This window comes from Lontra canadensis, unplaced genomic scaffold (assembly GCF_010015895.1).
Source record: "Lontra canadensis isolate GAN:19392208 unplaced genomic scaffold, GSC_riverotter_1.0 scaffold1, whole genome shotgun sequence".
Taxonomy (NCBI): domain Eukaryota; kingdom Metazoa; phylum Chordata; class Mammalia; order Carnivora; family Mustelidae; genus Lontra; species Lontra canadensis.
Genome location: NW_022630995.1, coordinates 88790483 through 88809485, shown reverse-complemented (window position 1 = coordinate 88809485; position 19003 = coordinate 88790483). Strand labels below are relative to the sequence as shown.

At 38.3% G+C, this 19003-nt stretch overlaps 1 protein-coding gene across 4 annotated transcripts in view; it reads right to left on the bottom strand.

Annotated features, from left to right (window-relative positions):
• Positions 1–1199: 1199 nt before the first annotated feature.
• Positions 1200–19003, bottom strand: part of PDE5A (phosphodiesterase 5A) — a 146627-nt gene continuing 128823 nt past the window's right edge. For all 4 annotated transcript variants that reach the window (XM_032858621.1, XM_032858646.1, XM_032858629.1 and 1 more), the window contains exons 16-21: positions 15386–15486; positions 13362–13439; positions 11062–11125; positions 5346–5420; positions 3656–3739; positions 1200–2106 (exon numbers count right to left, since the gene is read on the bottom strand). In XM_032858621.1, the coding sequence (XP_032714512.1) occupies positions 1969–2106; positions 3656–3739; positions 5346–5420; positions 11062–11125; positions 13362–13439; positions 15386–15486 (540 nt within the window). In that variant the 3' untranslated portion in view covers positions 1200–1968. The remainder of the gene's footprint in view (positions 2107–3655; positions 3740–5345; positions 5421–11061; positions 11126–13361; positions 13440–15385; positions 15487–19003) is intronic.

The following is a 19003-nucleotide window of genomic DNA, read 5'->3' as shown; positions in this document are numbered from 1 at the left end:
GATACATTATTTTAGTGACAGCCTGTGTAACTTACACACCAGCGCCACCAAGAGGCAACTTTACAGATCTCACCTATATGAGTCAAATAAAAACTGAATAGCATCCTCAAAATACAAGTTTTACAACAATTACACATATAGCAACAGTTGGTAACTTCCTAGACCAGCATTTACCACTCTAAAGTAATGGCAAGACAATTTTTTTTTACATGAATGTTAAGAATAAAATCACATTATGTAAGATTCAACTCAGAATTTTAAAAACGCAATGAGGATATTGAGTTTTAGGCAGTTGAGAGAAAAAACAATATGAATAGGAAACAATGTTTAGTGAAAGTCCTTTGAGGATGCTGCACCATGTCCCCAAGAGATTTTCTACCCAATTAGTGAATGAAACTCAGAAACTTTTTTTGGTGGTTAACAAATCAGACAAATACTTCTCTTCCTACTTTCCTTAAGTCCAAACATTTCCGCATGCTTGGAACAGATTTTCCTTTCCCGAACCAGTTGCTCGATTCAGTATCTGCTTCTCTAATGATGAATAAATGTGTATTTAGGGTACACATGATCAATGGGAATCCACTCAAATGGGCTCAAATCTAAGACAATGTTAACGTTTTCTAAATGTGCTAAAAAGCTATGAAAAGTATCAACAACCTTAAGCTCAGGGTCAGCATTTAGTGCACACACCCAAACTTCTGTGATTCTGAGTTGACTAGTCCTATAAATTGAAATATGGCAGTTTCTCAGCTGCAGACTCAATACGCTTAAGTTTTATTCAGGCCTAAGCTTTCCTCCTCTCCCGCTTCTTCAATTTAATTTTTGACCTGAACATCAAGGATAGCCCCTTTCTGTTTATACAATTAAAACTATTCTCTATGCTTCCTTTGACAAAGAAAAATAATGATTCATTTTACCTTTTATCTGCAGTCGTATCTTACCTCAAGTCAGTGCTCCCATGATCACTTTTATTCTCAGTTTTCTGTCGAGACTTAAACTGTTCACTTATAAACTACGGTTTGTAAGAGAAACGATAAGGAAGTTATTTAAAAGAGGAAGTTCAATATTCAAAACACTGACTCTCAGAGGACTCTTCCAACAGAATGTTTCTCTTCACTGACCGATAGATATGGCCATTCCATTTCTGGATCACACCTATCCCTTAGTAAAGTCAAAGACCATGAAGTCCATTAAATCAGTGTCTCTTCCTAAGGTTTTCCCTGCTTTCCATCAGAGAGGGTAGACTGCAGTGATTTTATGGGTAGTGTTTGGATAGACATATGTACTAAAACGAAAGAGTTCTCCCCTTCCTGCTCACTAACAAAAACAGCAAATCAATTAACAATACCTTTTCTTTACCATACTGCTTTATAGTACTTGCTATTTGTTTCAGAGTTTTACTTTTTTGTTGACAAATACTATCCTTTCCCCTTAAATCCACTAGGCCAGCACTTTTCTCTATCCTATGATAGAGAAAAAAAAAAAAAAGATAGGTTTTAAATGTCACATAATACATTCAATTTGCTCCTAGACTATTTTTGAGAATGAAAAGATTCCAAACATTCTTTAAAAGATTGGTAATTCAGAAAACACAAAAACAATGATTTAAAACCCCCAAGCAAAAAACAAAACCCCTAAAATTCCCCCAAAATAAAACAAAAAAATCTCAGCACAAGAATTTAACTTGCACTTTGTAGTACACAAAATATCACAAACAGAGCTCTTATCCATGTGCTAAGAGTGAGTGAGTGGGTGTCGTTGATAATCTCAGATCAGTGGCATAAAACAAATATACAGAAAATATGTAATAGTCCCCTAAAAACATTTCATGCTGTGCCCTTAAAAGTTGTGCAAAAATAAAAATACAGCAGTGGCAAAGTATACACTAAACTCGTACAGTGTATAGCAAAACGAGACATACTGCAGAATACACGGTCTGTAAACTTGAACTCGGCGTGCACAGACCGCTCAGTTCCGCTTGGCCTGGCTGCTCTCCCCATTAATCAGCATTTTCTCCTGCTGTTCTGCGAGAGACTGCCATTTTTGCCTGTTTTTTCTGCAGCCATCCAGCAAAGGGAAACAGTCCTCTGATACATGGGTCAGGGCCTAAAGAAAGAAAAAGAAAGCAAACAACTAGAAGGCATCCAGGAAATAAGCCCCCTTCTCGGGCCTATTCCCAAGAGCCACAATCTCACACTCATTTCACCAGCAGGCTCACCATACGGGTTTTCACAAGCTGTGTGAACAAATATGCAGGTCATTTATGACTGAGTTCTCTTAATCTGTGCAGACAACGAGTATGTGATGAGAGATAGAGCAGACACATACATTCCAAAGTAACCGTATTGAGTTACAATAGAGACAGATCTGTAGGGAATCCACTTCTCAGGGAAACAATACATTTTGCTTTTTGGTAGTACAGATGGCTCTCCTGAAGTGTGATCCTATCAGGAACTGCTTATTTGTGTTCTCCTATAAAACAGTTTTATACAATGTACTTAAATAGACTTGTGTCAAAGATCATAATAAAGATTAACTTATTAATGGTATTATTTACCAATTATTAGTGGCACACATATTTAGATACAAAATGTTCACTGCAGGTTTCTTTGTAATAGAGAAACTCTGAAAATAACTTTAAATACCCAACAACAGGGTTAGGTATACTATGTTACTATTTTGCAGCCTTTAAAAATATCACAGAAACACACATGACATGAAAAAATATACATTATGATGTATTATGAATTACAAAAACCAAATTTGCTAAGTGAAAAAAAATTCATAAAGTATATATGCTAATGTATTAACAGTAGTTGTCTGAGTAGTGAAATTCTCTTAGTTTTCTATAACGACTCTAATAAATAATAGTAAAAATACATATCAATATTACATAGAATTTAACAACAGATTCAAATGAAGTAAATCCATGTACATATATGAAATGTAGGGGAAAAAAGTTACTGAATTGTGAAATGTCTCGATTAGACGATTCTAGGGTTTCTTTGGGTCTTGACATTCTATGATAACTCTATGATAAATGTGCTTTTCCCAAATAATTAAAACTTAAGATGGTTTCCTATATAAACTTTAAAAACAAGGATAGTGTCTACTTTCTGTACTTTGGGAATAAGCATCTAAACTAGCAAACCAGGATGTTTTAGGGAGAATATCTTTACCTCAAAAAATAAAAATCCCAAGCTAGAAGGTGTAAGGAAATGGGAACTTATAATATTTGTCCAGTTATCTCCTTTACATCCTCATAGAAATTTTAATAATATTAAAGCTACACTATACAATGAGAAAAAGTTGGATAATTTTTTTCTTTATTTAGGCCTAAACTTAAAAAAGAGAATATGCTGACATAGAGTATGCACAGTATCCCTCCTAAGGGTAACACTGACATATAATTCTTTTTAGTATTCTCACATCAGTTTGCTAGAGTCTAGCACAGAGTAGGCACTCAGCAGATAGTCATGCACTGATGAATTAAAGTTTTTGAGAAAAATCAAATGTAAAATGTGTTCTTTCTTCAATGCAAACAGCATGTTCATCAGGGGGGAAAAAAACAGCCTAGTGTTAATTGCTTCAATTTACATGAGGTTTTAATTCATAACACAGTCTAAATTTAGCAAGTCTGTTTTCATATACATACCTCATAGAGTTGCAAGCAGATGGCATCTATGAACCCAACTTGCATACTTGGAATTTTGTTTTTCTTCTCCCTGTTCATTAGATCCTGAAAATACAAACACAGAAACAGACACACATACACACACACACATACACACACACACACATCTAGTTACTTAAAGAACACAATGCAAGTTGGCCCCCAAAACATCAATCGCTTTGTTAGCTGAGAAAGGCCAGACACAAGCTTATATGTCTCTTTCCCCCTCGGTCTCCTGCACTCTGCTGGCACTGGGCTTAGGGAGACCCTGATCCTCTCTGGCTTGTTCATCCTGGTTGGCTTTTCCCACCCTACCCATGGCATTGATCACTCGTCTAGAGTCAATCACTGACCCAGAGTCGACCACTGCTGTGTATTTGGAGAACACACAGCTTTGAATCATCTATTGATACGGAGTGGAACACCCTCAGCTTTGTGGAAGAAGCCACTGAGGCTACAGCTGATTACGATTCAATTCATGCAGAGAGCTTTCTGAAGGATAATTATGCAGATGTAATCCTGCTTATTCCCAGGAGGTCATGACTGGAGCAGCAGACGAGCCCAGCACTGGCCATGGGAAGCAACGAGTCTGTACCAAGTGCTTGTTTAAAATGAAGCAAATTCCCCATTAGCTGTGATCATCACTCTGCTACCCACCACTTTCTAAGAAGGTTCTGAGCCTTGGAATGAGTCCACCATTACATCAGAAGACAGGGAGTAGCTGTGAAAGACTAGTGAGACACAGGATGTGCCCAGCTGAGGCTAAAGAGTGAGCAGAGTGGATGGAACTGTACACGGGGAGGGGGTGAGGATCATGTCCCATTTAATATGGACTCAATAAATGTCCATTTGAATTGAAAAAAAAAAAAAAAAAAAAAAAAAAAGACTCTATGCTTCATTTTCAGGGAAAATGTACTCCAAAAGCCAGAAATGGTTTGTGAAGACTCTTACTCTTGTCTGTGAGAGCCACACTCTATGTAAAAAAAGACAGTATGTATGAAAGACCTTTAAAAATCTGTGCCCTTCGGGGCGCCTGGGTGGCTCAGTGGGTTAAGCCGCTGCCTTCAGCTCAGGTCATGATCTCAGAGTCCTGGGATTGAGCCCCTCATCGGGCTCTCTGCTCAGCAGGGAGCCTGCTTCCTCCTCTCTCTCTGCCTGCTTGTGATCTCTCTCTGTCAAATAAATAAATAAAATCTTTAAAAAAAAAAAAATCTGTGCCCTTCAACACAGCAATTCTGGGAATTTGTCTTAACAAGAGAATGAAAACTGGCATTAGCAACAAAGACGTTTATCAAAGTGCTGCTGGTCCTAGTGAACGTTGCAGACATGACACCAAGGAAGTAGGTAAACTGTGGCTCTGTCTGTTTCATGTGATCATCATAAATAATACACATAAGAGTATCCATTAGAATGAAAATAGCTTATGATATTGAAATAGAAAAAACAAATTACAAAAAAGTAGGTATAATATGATGGCCCCAAGAGTCTTTTTTGTCTTCTTTTATTTGCTTATGTTTTTTGTAACAAACATATGTAATTCTTTTAATAAGAAAGATGTTTTAAAAACTAAAATGAAAATAAACTGTGTTCCTAATATCCCACAGAAAGTGTAAGAAGTCTATACTAAACAAGTGTATTTGAATAATTCCTACCAACAAGGTCTCATACTTACAGCAGGCTCTATGTTGAGTTCTTTTCTCTCTCTGTCTCCTTGGTCAAAAAATTCAGTCGCTACAAGTTCTGCTATCTGAAATAAATAACCGATTAAGTTTTGGCAATTAAAAGCATACAACTCTATAAAATAGAGACTTTGAATAAAGATAATGAAATCTATCAAAGCTAGCTTTCAACCACTTCAGTAAAAAGATAATAAAACAATAACGAGTAATAGAAATTATATTTTATTTGCTTTTAAATATGTGCCTAATCACCAAGGCTAGAGTTTATAACCTGTAATTAGGCAGAAAAAAGCAACATGTTATTTCAACTTTAGCAATCAGTGGGGGAAAGGTAGAGTGTGCCCATCTGTGTATATAATCAATGAGCTATTTGTTAAGTACCTGTTATGCCAGGTGCTGTGAAAAACACGGTATCAGTATAGGGGCGTACATGGTGATTGATAGATATGCCTTTTAAGTTCATTTATTTACTTTTTAAAGATTTTATTTATTTGAGAGTCAAAGAGAGAAAGAGAGAGAGTGAGAGAGAATATGAGAGGGGGGAGGGTCAAAGGGAGAAGCAGTGATGCGGGACTCCATCCTGGGACCCCAGGATCAAGACCTGAGATGAAGGCAGTCACTTAACCAACTGAGCCACCCAGGCGCCCTAAATTTATTTTAATCTACATGTTCCTCCTCTTTTCAAAAATTGTCCTTATCATTTTTGTTGTTGTCGTTAGGTAAACTGGGTTGTTTATCTTGCAGTTCTCCTCTATGTGGATTTTGCTGATTGCATTCCCATTATGTCATTTCATGTTCCTCTGTGCCCTGTATTTCCACACACTGCTAATAAGATCTAGACGCTTGATTAGATTATTATTATTTTTTTTTTTGGCTGCTTCATAGGCATTGCTGTGTACCTCCATCAGGAGCCATATAAAGCCTGGCTACCTCTCTTTTTGTAATATTAGACACCAGGAATGATCTTCGTCTAGATCCACTACTTTAGGGGCTAAAAAAGGTAATATTCAAAGCGATCATTTCTTTTTCTTTTATTAGTTGAAGTACAATAAAAAGAAAGTTCCCCATATCAATTATTTAGTTACTCTAAAGCACGATTCATATAAGAAAAGCAGGAGAAATGCTTGATTTTTTCCACTTTAATTGCCATTTGAAAAAAAGCAACTTGGTTTCCAAGCAACTATCAAGGATGACCAGGGAAGGTTTCGTTTTATTATTTTTATTACTAATTCGAACTTTTAGATTGAAACGTATTTAATGGATTTCAATCCTTATTGACACTCAGATTGTCCCATCTCAGCCAGTGGGAGCTTATTAAGTTGGCTTCTCTGTTCTTTTGAAAAAACCCTACCAGTCTTTAATAGCTTCCCTGCTTTCTGATACAATAAGATGTTCTAGGCTCATTTTGTTCATGTCCTGCTTTAGAACTGCTATCAGCTGTTTCTTTTCGGAGCCCTTGTTCCTTTAAATTGAAGTACTTAGAAACCTCAATATGGGCACAAGGTTGGTCATTATTTTTAAGCCCTTTTAGAGGATGGAGCTAGGACACAACAGAAGTCCATACAACATTTCAATTCAAATTCAGAACTACACCATTTCTGCCCAACCTTAACCACATTTATCTTTCTACTTACACTGATGATCCTAGCTCTCAACAACACCAACACAGTATTTTTTATTTGCTTTTATCCCGCATCATCTAAAGCAGTGATTGAGTATCTATGCAAAATCACCACTAATAATAAGATTACTAAAAACAGTTTAAAGCTTTTTTTGGTAATTCCTTTTTGTTTTTAGGGTACACCCCACTAGAGATACATGGTCAAAGTATTGTTTTAATGTCACTTGGAATGAAATAGTTCCCTTCATGTATGGTTTTGCAACCAAAATCAGGCTTGTTTCACTTACTTTCAAGGCTTATGGATACTTAAAATTCAAGTTTATAATTTTAGAAATGATTTAAACCGTTCCAAAGTTAAATCTACAAAACTAGTACACTCAGCAACTCTAGCTTCCATTTCTGTCCCCTAAGTGCTATTTCCTCCTTCCCTTATAGGGAATCATTAACTTTTTTGTAGTTAATCCTGGGTTTTTAAAATATGAAGCAAATATGTACATATATTCATATTTTACCCTCTTCTTAGATAAATGGTAGAGTACAATATACTTTTTTCTATACCTTGCTTTTTTCACTTAAAAATACATTCTTGTAATTGCTCCGTAGTAGTATACAGATACTCCCCCATTTCTTTTTACAGTTGCACAGAACTCATCGTGTAAATGTGCTATAAATTATTCAGTCAGTACCCTACTGATGAATATTTGGGTTACTTCCGGTCTTTGCCATTACAAATAGTACTAAAGTGCGTAGCCTTGTATCAATATCTTTTTATATTCTTTCCAGTATATCTTTGGGATATGATGCCTAGAAGTAATGGTAAATGAATATATTTATAAACTTCCAAAGAGCTACAGTATTTTGCATTCCTGTTTTCCCTCAACTTCCCCAACAGAGTATCTCGTGAAGTCTTTGGATTTTGCCAACTGGATAAGTAAGAAATAGTATCTCAGTGTTTGTTTGTTTTTAAATGAAGTAGAATTTACATACTTTGAATCGCACAGTTCATGAGTTCACTGTATTGACCAATGCATATAACCATGTAATAAATACCCCATCCAAGATACAGAATACTTCTATCACTTCTATGACCCTTCTCAGTGATTTCCTGCCCCTTCTTTCCTCTTTCCCGTCACAATCACTATTTTATTTCTTTCCCCAGAGATTAGTTTGCCTAGTCTAGAACTTCATAGAAATGGAGTCACAGAACATATTCTTTTGCGTCTGGCTTCTTTTGCTCTGTATGGTGTTTATGAGACTCATCGTGTTGTCACATGTATCAATGGTGAGTTTCTTTTTACTGCTGAGCAGTACTCCACTGTATCAGTGGATACATTACAGGAATAAATATTACACTACATAAGGAATATGTAAGGAATAAGGAATACACTACAATATTAAGTAGTTCATACAACAACTTGTATGAGTTATATGGAATACACTACAGTATGTTTAGCTATCCTCCTGCTGATCAATGTTTGGGTTGTTTCTAGTCCTGACCAGAGTAATCTCCCTTATCCACAGTTTTGCTTTCCATGGTTTCAAACTGCGGTCCAGAAGCAGATGATCCTCCCTCTGATATATGGTCAGAAGCCCAACAGAAGCCTAACGCTCCATCCCAATGCCTGTATCATCCACCCCACTACCTCTCCACTTTATCATCTCCCATCATCACGAAGAGGAGGAGGGAGAGTGCAATATAATAAGAGAGAGAGAGAGAGACCCCACATTCACATAACTTCTATTATAGTATACTGTTAGAATTGTTCTATTTTATTATTAGTTATTGTTGTTAATCTCTTACTGTCCTTAATTTATAAATTAAACTTTACCATAGTGATGTATACATAGGAAAAAACATAGTATATATAAGGGTTCAGTCCTATCTGTGGTTTCAGGCATCCACTGGGGGTCTTGGAACGTGTCTGCCATATATAATACTACCATATTAGGAATGGAGCTGTTATAAGATTCTTTTTTTTTTTTTTTTTAAAGATTTTATTTATTTCTTTGACAGAGAGAGACAGCAAGAGAGGGAACACAAGCACGGGAGAGTGAGAGAGAGAGAGAAGCAGGCTTCCTGTTGAACAGGGAGCTTGACACCAGGCTTGATCCCAGGACTCTGCGATCAGGACCTGAGCTGAAGGCAGACACTTAAGGACTGAGCCACCCAGGTGCCCCCTGTTATGAGATTCTATACAAGCTTTTCTGTGTCAAGTTTATTTGTAGTTCTTATGAATGAAGTTCTGAGGACCTCTGCAAATGAGTAAGAGCCATTCACATTCCATCAACTTTTTGTTCAAAATTTTGGCCCATTTTTCTGAAAGATTGTTGTTGTTTTTCTTCTCTGTTTTTATGAGTTCTTTAATATTGGGGTATTAAATATAAAATAAAAGTTGTAAATATTTTTATCAGTTTCTCATTTACTTTTACGTTGCTTACAGTGTCTTTTGCCATGCAAAAGTTTGCTTTTTAAAAAAATTTATGTAATCAAGTTTATCAATCTTTTCCATTGTTTCTAAATGTTGAGCCATAGTTAGGTAAGTTTTCTTACTCCTAAGTTATGGAAGAATCCACAGATGTTTTTATTTAGTACTTCTATGGTTTAATTCTCTACACTGAACTCTATGCTCCATTTGGAATGTAAGTATGCAAAGTACATCCAATTTTGTCTTTTGGCATCTGGTTATGGAAGATGGGAAAGTCACCCTAAGATTATTTCATAAAAAGTCTCTCTCTTCCCCCAGTTACTTGAAATGCTATCTTTATTATACACTAAATGTTCTATGCAATTCTCAATGCTCTATTGTGTTCCACTGGTCTATCACCAATACCAAACTATTTTATTTATTTTTTTTATTTTTTATTTATTTATTTTTTTAAAGATTTTATTTATTTATTTGTCAGAGACAGAGGGAGAGTGAGCGAGCGAGCACAGGCAGACAGAGAGGCAGGCAGAGGCAGAGGGAGAAGCAGGCTCCCTGCCGAGCAAGGAGCCCGATGTGGGACTCGATCCCAGGACGCTGGGATCATGGCCTGAGCCGAAGGCAGCTGCTCAACCAACTGAGCCACCCAGGCGTCCCAATACCAAACTATTTTAATTAGAGGCTTTAAGTATTGGTTTTTATGTCTGGACCCCCAACCTCATGGCTCTACCTTTCTGGGATCTGATTAAGCTGAAATGATAAATGAAAAGACAAATTCTTCCCTCTTTCACCCTCTTCCCTATTTGGAAATGGGCAGATAGTCCCATTTATTACGGAGCAGGACAGTCCATGAAGACCATCTTTCTCGAGTGCTTACAGCACGTCGGCAGCTATGGTGCCTGCAGAGTCCATTTCTAATCTTGTTTTCTCAGCATTTGTGTTTTATGAGATGAACCTGTCACTGGCCTCCATGACTGTGCAGCTCAGAGCCCAGCCCTGACCAGCAGCAGACTGTCAACAGTCTCGAGTAGTGCACTTAGGATTAAAACCCAAAAGCACGATATCTGCAGCACTGTATGTACAGCCGTCCCTTGTCTGAGCCCAGGGCCTTTACTGCCTCTAAGAAATGTTATGGCAGTTACTTATTTAGAGAGAAGGATATATTTCTAGCCTCCCAACCACAGGCCCTGATCACATCCTTCCTGACACTTTATATCAACATTTCCTATATTTATAAGCCCCAGGACATGTTTAAGTTCTACTCATTAATGCCTACTTGGAGCGGAGGTATAGCCTGGAAGGCTAACCAAAAAGAAAAATCATCAAAAGAAAAATAATTTGCTGCTTCTGTTTTTCAAGGTTATTAAAAAAAATGTGCTAAAAACATTCCCAAGGGAGCCAGAAGTACTGGAATTAAAGATTATCAACAGCTGGATTTTTGCTGTATTAATACAGGTGCTCTCTCTCTTACTGTATCTTATAAATATTAGTACATGCTAAGGAAACTTCTAAAAAAGAAAACCTGGTTGTGTCCAATTATCTGCTTTTAATACCACTTAAAAATTAGATAAAATACCACAAATACTCCCGAAGCTACTTATAGAATACAGACTTTTCTTCCTTTGACTTTTTAATCCCTGCTTTTACTATCAGCAAGCAACATACCCGTTGTTGAATAGGCCAGGGTTTGGTAATGGCAGAGAGATCACAAGCTGTCATCAGCATCGCTCTGTTAAGGGAAAAAAGAAGCCCAAGGCTACGATTTACTTTTTTTTTTTTTTTAATTTAATTTAATTTTTTTTAGTGTTCCAGAATTCATTGTTTATGTACCACACCCAATGCTCCATGCAATACATGCCCTCCATAATATCCACCACCAGGCTCACCCAACCCCCCCTCTAAAACCCTCAGTTTGTTTCTCAGAGTGCACAGTCTCTCATGGTTTTTCTCCCCCTCCTTTTTATGCAAATATATACGCTTGGTAAATAGTTACTGGTAAAAAGTTTAAATTTAAAGCCCCCTAACCTATGTAGGATGCCTGCTTATAAAGACTAAAGAAACAGGAACAATTTTTCTAAAGTTTGATTGATTCAGCAACAGCACTGTGTCACGGTTTTGGCTGTCCACTGAACTATTGGGATTTGCCCTGAAACTGCCTCCTTTCGCTCCAGATTGGCACAGGGAGAGAAATTACTAACCTTGGGCAAAAGCTTGCCTGCTGTTACTATTTTTTTTCACCTTAGTATCCCATTCTCAGTGACACTATGATGAAACCACATTGTCCACTAGTAAGTAATTTGCCATTAAAGGGTAACATCAGATATTCTATTGATAGAAGTTCTAGGAGAGCAAGAATGATCGTGGGTCATCCCAATGCTGACCTCAGCATATGAAGTGACTTCTTTCTGTGTGAAAAGCTCTGATTTAAACAGTATCTGCCAGAGAAAGGGGGGAATGAGAGGACAGTGCTCTTTTGTCTTTCTGTGGTTGAGAGAAGCGAAAGTCATGCTGGGCTCTGGCGTTGATACAAGGTGCTCTAGAAACCCAGGAGCATAACTGTCATATGACAATGGCTCTGTACTTAGTGCAATGTTTCCCATCTTGGAGCCAGAGGCATGTCTGTAATAATTTCGTTTGAATGAAGAGGCAGAAAGGCCATCACTGTAATACAGAAACACTTGCGGTAAAGGGCTGTATCCCTCATCCCTGCAGGGAAACCCAACCTAAAAGCACGCTCTCCCTTAAATTTGTGAGGCAAAAAGGAAGTGGTTTGCTGCTGCTACTTGACCTCTTCCACCAACTCTCTTGGAGAAGTGGGAGCAGGAGAGATATCTGCAATCACTATAAACCCGCTGTCATGCAGGATTTCGGTGCTCATCAGTATAAACTGTCAGCCCCAGAGAAGACTATACCCCTCAGTGAGCTTCACTAAAATCTGAAAAATGGGTGCTCATGGGACATTGTGTTCTAGAACTGGGAGCTCTTCTCAGCAAGCACGTAGGACCTGGCAGTGGGAGCAGCTGTAGACTTGGAACTACCTTTGGATTTCTTTTTTGTTATTGGGACAAACTGTTCACTAACTACAGTAGCATGTCTATACTTTTTTTTTTAATTTTTTTTTTTTTTTTAATTCTTAAGTAATCTCTACACTCAGTGTGGAGCTTGAACTTATAAACCCAAGATCAAGAGGCATGCTCTACCTACTGAGCCAGCCAGGCGCCCCTACAGGTCTCTACTTTTCTAAGGAACTGTTATGAAAAACATTTTGAGACTAAGTCAAGCATGATTGCGCCGAACAGAACAGACAAGCTGGGCATTTGTGCGTTGTTTCCTTAAAATTTGCATCTTCTTTTGCATGCTAAGTAGTATCAATCCATTTAAAGAAATGTTGATTTCAAAATTATGATAGAACTCTCCTTGGTGTTCTGAGTCATTCTTTTCTCTATGATTGACCGCCTGTTCTTTGTGATGGACCCGGTTCTTGCCATGGCAAAGGTAGGAATGCTAACACCGAAGGGATGGTCTCTGCAGCTAGAAGGGAAGGACAGGTGTACAGGGGAGGGAAATGGAAATCTTGACGTTCTGACTGTGCTACTCTGCCATCACTCAAGAGAAGTGAACACTTCACAGTGACCTTCTTGCTCCCACAGTCTTGGAGATGCTATTTTCAGCTATTCCATTCCAAACAATTGGGAATATGAGCAAGGGAACCTTACAGCTTTGTATTGATATTCTACCACATTTTAAAGGTCCTTCTAGGACAAAGGAGTGATTTATTCACTTGTATTGGCAAATGCATTTCTTTTCAAATAAATATTCATATTCAGCCCTTTATACAACACTCTAGAGAATTCTAACAACCTCTAAGATCATCCCATTGTAACAAATAATTGCAATAAAATCTGATAGTGATAAAATTAATTGGGTAACAAGACTTCAGCTTTAAGGACAGGAAACCTACTTACAAAAACAATTCTTTTTGATGAGGATCTTCTAAATTGAATTGATTTTTTCTTATAAGTTCAAAAAATTCTCCTCGTCTCCTTGAAAATAAAGAAAAACATTTGGTAGTTATGATGAGTCCCCAGGCTCTTATTTCTTTGGTTGACAAAGACCCATAGAGTAAATTTTTTTGGAAAAAAAATCTCTAAATTTTTTCCCCCACCTTAGAATCCAATATAGAAGTCATCATTTAAGAAACTAAAAATATCGGGGTGCCTGGGTGGCTCACTGGGTTAAAACCTCTGCCTTTGGCTCAGGTCCTAGGATTGAGCCCAGCATTGGGCTCTCTGCTCAGCAGGGGAGCCTGCTTCCTCCTCTCTCTCTGCCTGCCTCTCTTCCTACTTATGATCTCTGTCTGTTAAATAAATAAATAAAAATTAAAATTAAAAAAAAAAACTAAAAATATCTCACTGTCCTCCCTTCTACCATTTTCTTTGGGTAAAACAGATTATTTTAAAATTGAAATTATTTTCAAATTATTATTTCACTATGGCTCACAAATAATGGTCATTTCAATTGTTAAATATGATCTTTAGAAAATGAAACAAATGAGTTAAAAATTTGATGCCAAGAATGACTTAAGAAATTTTAAGGGTATGGCATAATCAGATCTATATGGCTTCGGTTTAATTTCATTTATCTTACACATTATGGTATAGAGTAGAAAAATTCATAATTACTCTATATCCTATACTCAGTATAAAGTAGCAAAGGTCTTCTGAAGCAAAGACCAAATAAAGTGTACACTGATATTCACTCAGTGTCGAGTGATAACTCCTCTGTGCCCAGCACTTGTTAAGCATGTTGGGAAGTTATAAGGCATGAGCCTTTCTGATCGTGTTTAAAATCTAGTCGGAGACACAAAACAAATGTAAGAAACACTTATATAACAAAACGGACTGTATGTGATTAGAGTATCAAAAATGGAAAATAGGTTTCATACAGGTTCAGAGGCAAGACCCATGTGGCCTGGAAAGCCTGGGAAGTCTTTGTGGTTACAGAAATTTTTAAATTCTTCATAATCTGATAATCTTTGTTCTGCAGTCATTTTAAATAAACTGAAGTTTGCTGTCTTTTCTTTCATCCTAATTAACTTTCAAGTGCTCCAAAATCCAATGACCCAGACCCTTTTAGATGCTGTTACTTTTAAATGTACAAGAGTGGGTATCTGGTATGTGATTTTGTGTGTCTGTTCTGTTTTTACTTCTCATCAGAGTGGTTAAAGCCATGGGTGTGAATCTTTGTGTAGAGGGAGAGAGCACTGTGCTTCAAGGAAATCCCGTGAGTGTGACCTCCAGACTCCTCTCCCCTCACTCCTACAAGTGCAGCAAAGATCTCAGTCTGCATGTGGGAAACTGGCCTGCCCGAAGGCAGCAAAGCTTTTCTCGCTTTTAGAAAGGCAGTTTAATTATAGGTAAATGCATACATGCATGACAAATATTACTCTAATGCCCACTTTAATTTTTGAGTCTGTAACTTCACTAACTAAAGTTCTATATTAATACTCTTCTGCCAGGATCAAATAAAAAGAAACAAGATTTATTTGTCTGGCACTTAGCTCCTTTTCCTGCCCACCTAGGCTTAGATGACAGTGTAAAGGAGCTGTAACACAGTCAGAAGCTGCAGGGGGGCAGTGAAGGAAAGAAGGAAAAGCAAACAGACTATATCATCTTTAGGTTGCACAACCTAGCTTGGTATGACCTGGGTATGATAATTTACTTTGTACATCACTTCAGAGACATAGCAGTAGATCAACAGCACAAATAACTCTGTATTCTGGAACTTGTAGCATTAAGTGATAAGTCAAAGAAATAGCCTTTTCTGGCTTCCTTTAGGAAACTGCTTCATAGTTTGAAAAACAAGACATTTGACTCGCCAAGACATTTGTCTTTATAATCTAAAAATTTGCCAACATGCATTTTAAAAGTTTGAAACAGTGCAAACACTTCCAAGACCTATTTATTGCAGAATATTTCTTAGGACTTACTTAATGTACAGTGCTAGGTCTGTAGCTAAAATAGCTTGCTTGATCATTTTCAGCGTGGTTTTATATTCTTCAATGGAGAGGCCACTGAGGATCTGGTTGCCCTTTATAAAAAGAAAACCATCATTAGCACTCCACCTGGAGAAAGGGCTGACAAGAACAAAATCTGAAGATAGAGTGACGTATCTTAAACACAGGCCCCTTAAACACAGTGTTCTGAACTCATGAATACAGAGGACAGCTGCTTACTTCAGAGTAAATACCATGAAAGGATGTTTGCCCTCTATGCTCCCACCTCCACCACCTTGTCAAGAAAAGAAAAGACAGCTTCATAATGGTTCATCTGCCTACAATGTATGTCTTTCCAAATCTTATACCCCTTGGGCCTTGGGCCAGGCCTGAAATCTAATAACTCTACATCTTTGACCTTTGGGCAGGTGAATTGCTGTAACAGCAAGAGAAACCTTTGAAAGACCAAAGCCGTGTTAATGGACATAAAGAATGGAGTAGTGAAACTTTTAAACAATTGATTATTAAAGAAATCAGTTCTCTATGGCTTTTGTAATAAATCCAAAAACACTCTTTGGGTGCAAAGTTATATAATTTAACTTAATCAATGTAGAGAACACTGTGTATTCTTTAGGAACACGCTGATACAGATGGGTACAGGACATGAGCCAAAGGTGCGCTTACTGGTGATAAAAAGCAAACGTGGGTTGAAACATCTATAAGAAATATTGAAAAGCTGGCTAATCCAGCTGTAAATAATGGAACATTTTTGCCATATAACCATTTTTTAAAATTTCTTATCTGTAATTTAAAGTATAGTAGTTCTCTCATCTTGAACTACAGAAAACATTCCTTGGGTACTCAGCATATCCTCAAAACAGTATCTGTAAATTAAGTGAGATGTGCTTCCTAAATCGCAGGTCCAATGGAAAAAAAAAAAAGACCCAGAAGTGTAGGAATGATATCTGGAGGCAAAGGATATGTTCTAAAGACAGGGAAATTGCTGAGTGCGGCAGGCAACACTGGTTTGAGGGTAACTAGATGCCAACACTGTGGTGTGAATCTAATTAATGAATCTGTGATTGTAACCATGCACATTGTTTTTAGCTATGAAGTCATTTTAGATTCTAGGCCAGAAAGAAAACTATTTAGAAAATAACTCCTGCTACTTTTATTAAACATAAAACAACTTCAAGTGGAAAAGGAAGTATCTTTTGCTGTTATGTTTTTATTTTCCATTCCGAAAACAGTGACCGTGAGTTCTTATGTTTTGGTGCTTACAAAGACAGAATATACACACGGTCTTATAACATACTACTTAGTAAGCTATGTTATTGAATGACATGGGTACGCCTGATAGGGATACTGTTAAATATGCTTTAGGAAAAGGTTAGCATATTTCCTTTCTTTAAAACTGAATGGGATATTGAAATAAAAGTTTTATATTTTTAAATAAGGCACATAGATAGCAAACCCCAAGAAAAGTACAGATGCTTCTACTACCACACAATATGTGATTCCTGAAAAGTCTCTGTTCTGAAACCCTACACACTAAAAATGATACGGTTTGTGGGACAAATCGTGTTGGGGCAGATCACACAAAACCTGTGCAACTTTAGGAAGCAGAGCATAAAGCAGACTGAAGACTGGTGCATGTGGAGGTAACCTGGACAGCTCAGACCGGCCAGTCTGGAGGCCCTCTGTGAACGGTCAAGACGTACGTAACAAGGGCATGCACGCTGGTGTGTGGGGGCCCAGAGACAACATGGTTGGGACTGGATCTGGAGACAGTGGGGCAGCTTAGGTGGGCACTGAAGGAAGAGCACCCTCCTCCGAGCCCAAAGCCATTGTCCAAAGCAAAAGAGCAACGAATCAGGTGCAAGTGACCTTGTCAACCTTCTTGATATAGGACAGAAAGGGTGCATGAGCAAAAGCCAAGGGGAGGGATTTTTTTTTTTTTTTTTTTGCTTTCTTGCTGAAGGTCAAAATTCAACTTCCATAATTCCGGTACTGTACCCAAGGGAATGTGTGTAGGAAAGAATACAACCTGTACACTTATGCTAATGTCATTTAAGCACCAACCACACATGAACTAATTCATATTAAACAATCACATACTTTAGCAATCTGTATGAGACTGTATGCAGAATCTGTAATGAGGTTGCCGATCTGGTTGTGTAACTCTTAACCCCTCACCCACACTGAGATGTTTAGGGAGAGGTGTGATCATGTTCCCCGTCACCTCAGGTAAGAGAGGAGCATGAAGTCCCTACATATGTCCCACTAGGGACCTACACCCACTAGGCTACGGGAGGGCCCGCAGTGGTCTCATGTCTAAATCCTGTCCGGAAAATCTAAAAGGCAAGACATAAGTTAACTAGCCACATTGACTTTGGCAGTAAAGGAAAGCTTACTACTATATGGGACGGCTTGCATTCTCCGAGTTTTGGAGGCAGGGGTTCTTTTCCACCCTGTCCTTTTCAAGAGGGCCACAAAGAAGGCTAAAGAACCTTCGTAGAAAGGTTCTCAAAGTGAGTGATCTGACTTTCAGGAGCTGAGGAAGGAGCCATGCATAGAGCAGACAGAGATGACCATTCACATTAAAGAAACATCTGGTAGAAAAACCCCACAATAAGGGAGCCTGGCAGGGATCATGAACCTGCCCACAAGAAAATAACTTGGTTTAAACACCTACCAGACCCAAAGAGTGAGACATTCCTAATAGTACCAGTCTATTGAGAGGGTTCTTGCCCCTCTTCTTACTCATTCCCCCTTCCTACTCTCCAAGTCTGGAGGGATAGGAAACTACATGGGTTTTAGGAATGAGGAAGGAGTTAGAAATAACATAAGGTAGGGATGAAAGAAGCCAACCAGAGCAGGAAGGGGAGAGTCTGAAGACTTTAAACCAAATCCAGAATCCGGACTTACACCGGACTAGACATTTTGGTTTCTTTTTTCTTTTTCTTTTTTTTAAGAGACAGGGTCTAGCTACATGTTGCACTCAGGCTGCAGTGCAGTGGCTATTCACGGGTGCGATCCCACTACTAATCAGCACGGGAGTTTTGACCTGCTCTGTTTCCAACCTGGGCCGGTTCACCCCTCCTTAGGCAACCTGGTGGTCCCCCGCTCCCGGGAGGTCACTATATTGATGCCAAACTTAGTGTGGACACCCGATCGGCATAGTGCACTACAGCCCAGAACTCCTGGGCTCAAGTGATCCTCCTGCCTCAGAATGCCGAGTAGCTGGGACTACAGGCATGGGCCGCCACGCCCGGTGATATTTTGGTTTCTAAATTGAGACCTGTATACTGTATTTTGGGACTTAAGGTAATTAGAAGGCTTTTACTTAAAAAGAATGGCCAAAAAAAAAAAAAAAAAAAAAAAGAATGACCAGAAAATGGGGCGCCTGGGTGGCTCAGTCAGTTGAGCGTCCGACTCTTGATTTTGGTTCAGGTCACGACCTTGGGATCATGGGATCACAGGCTCAAGCCCTGCATCAGGCTGGCACTGGGCATGGAGTCTGCTTGAGATTCTCTCTCCCTCTGTACCCACCCCCTGTCTCTCTGGAAAGAAAAGATAAGAAGAAAGAATGACCAGAAAAGTTATGGGCCT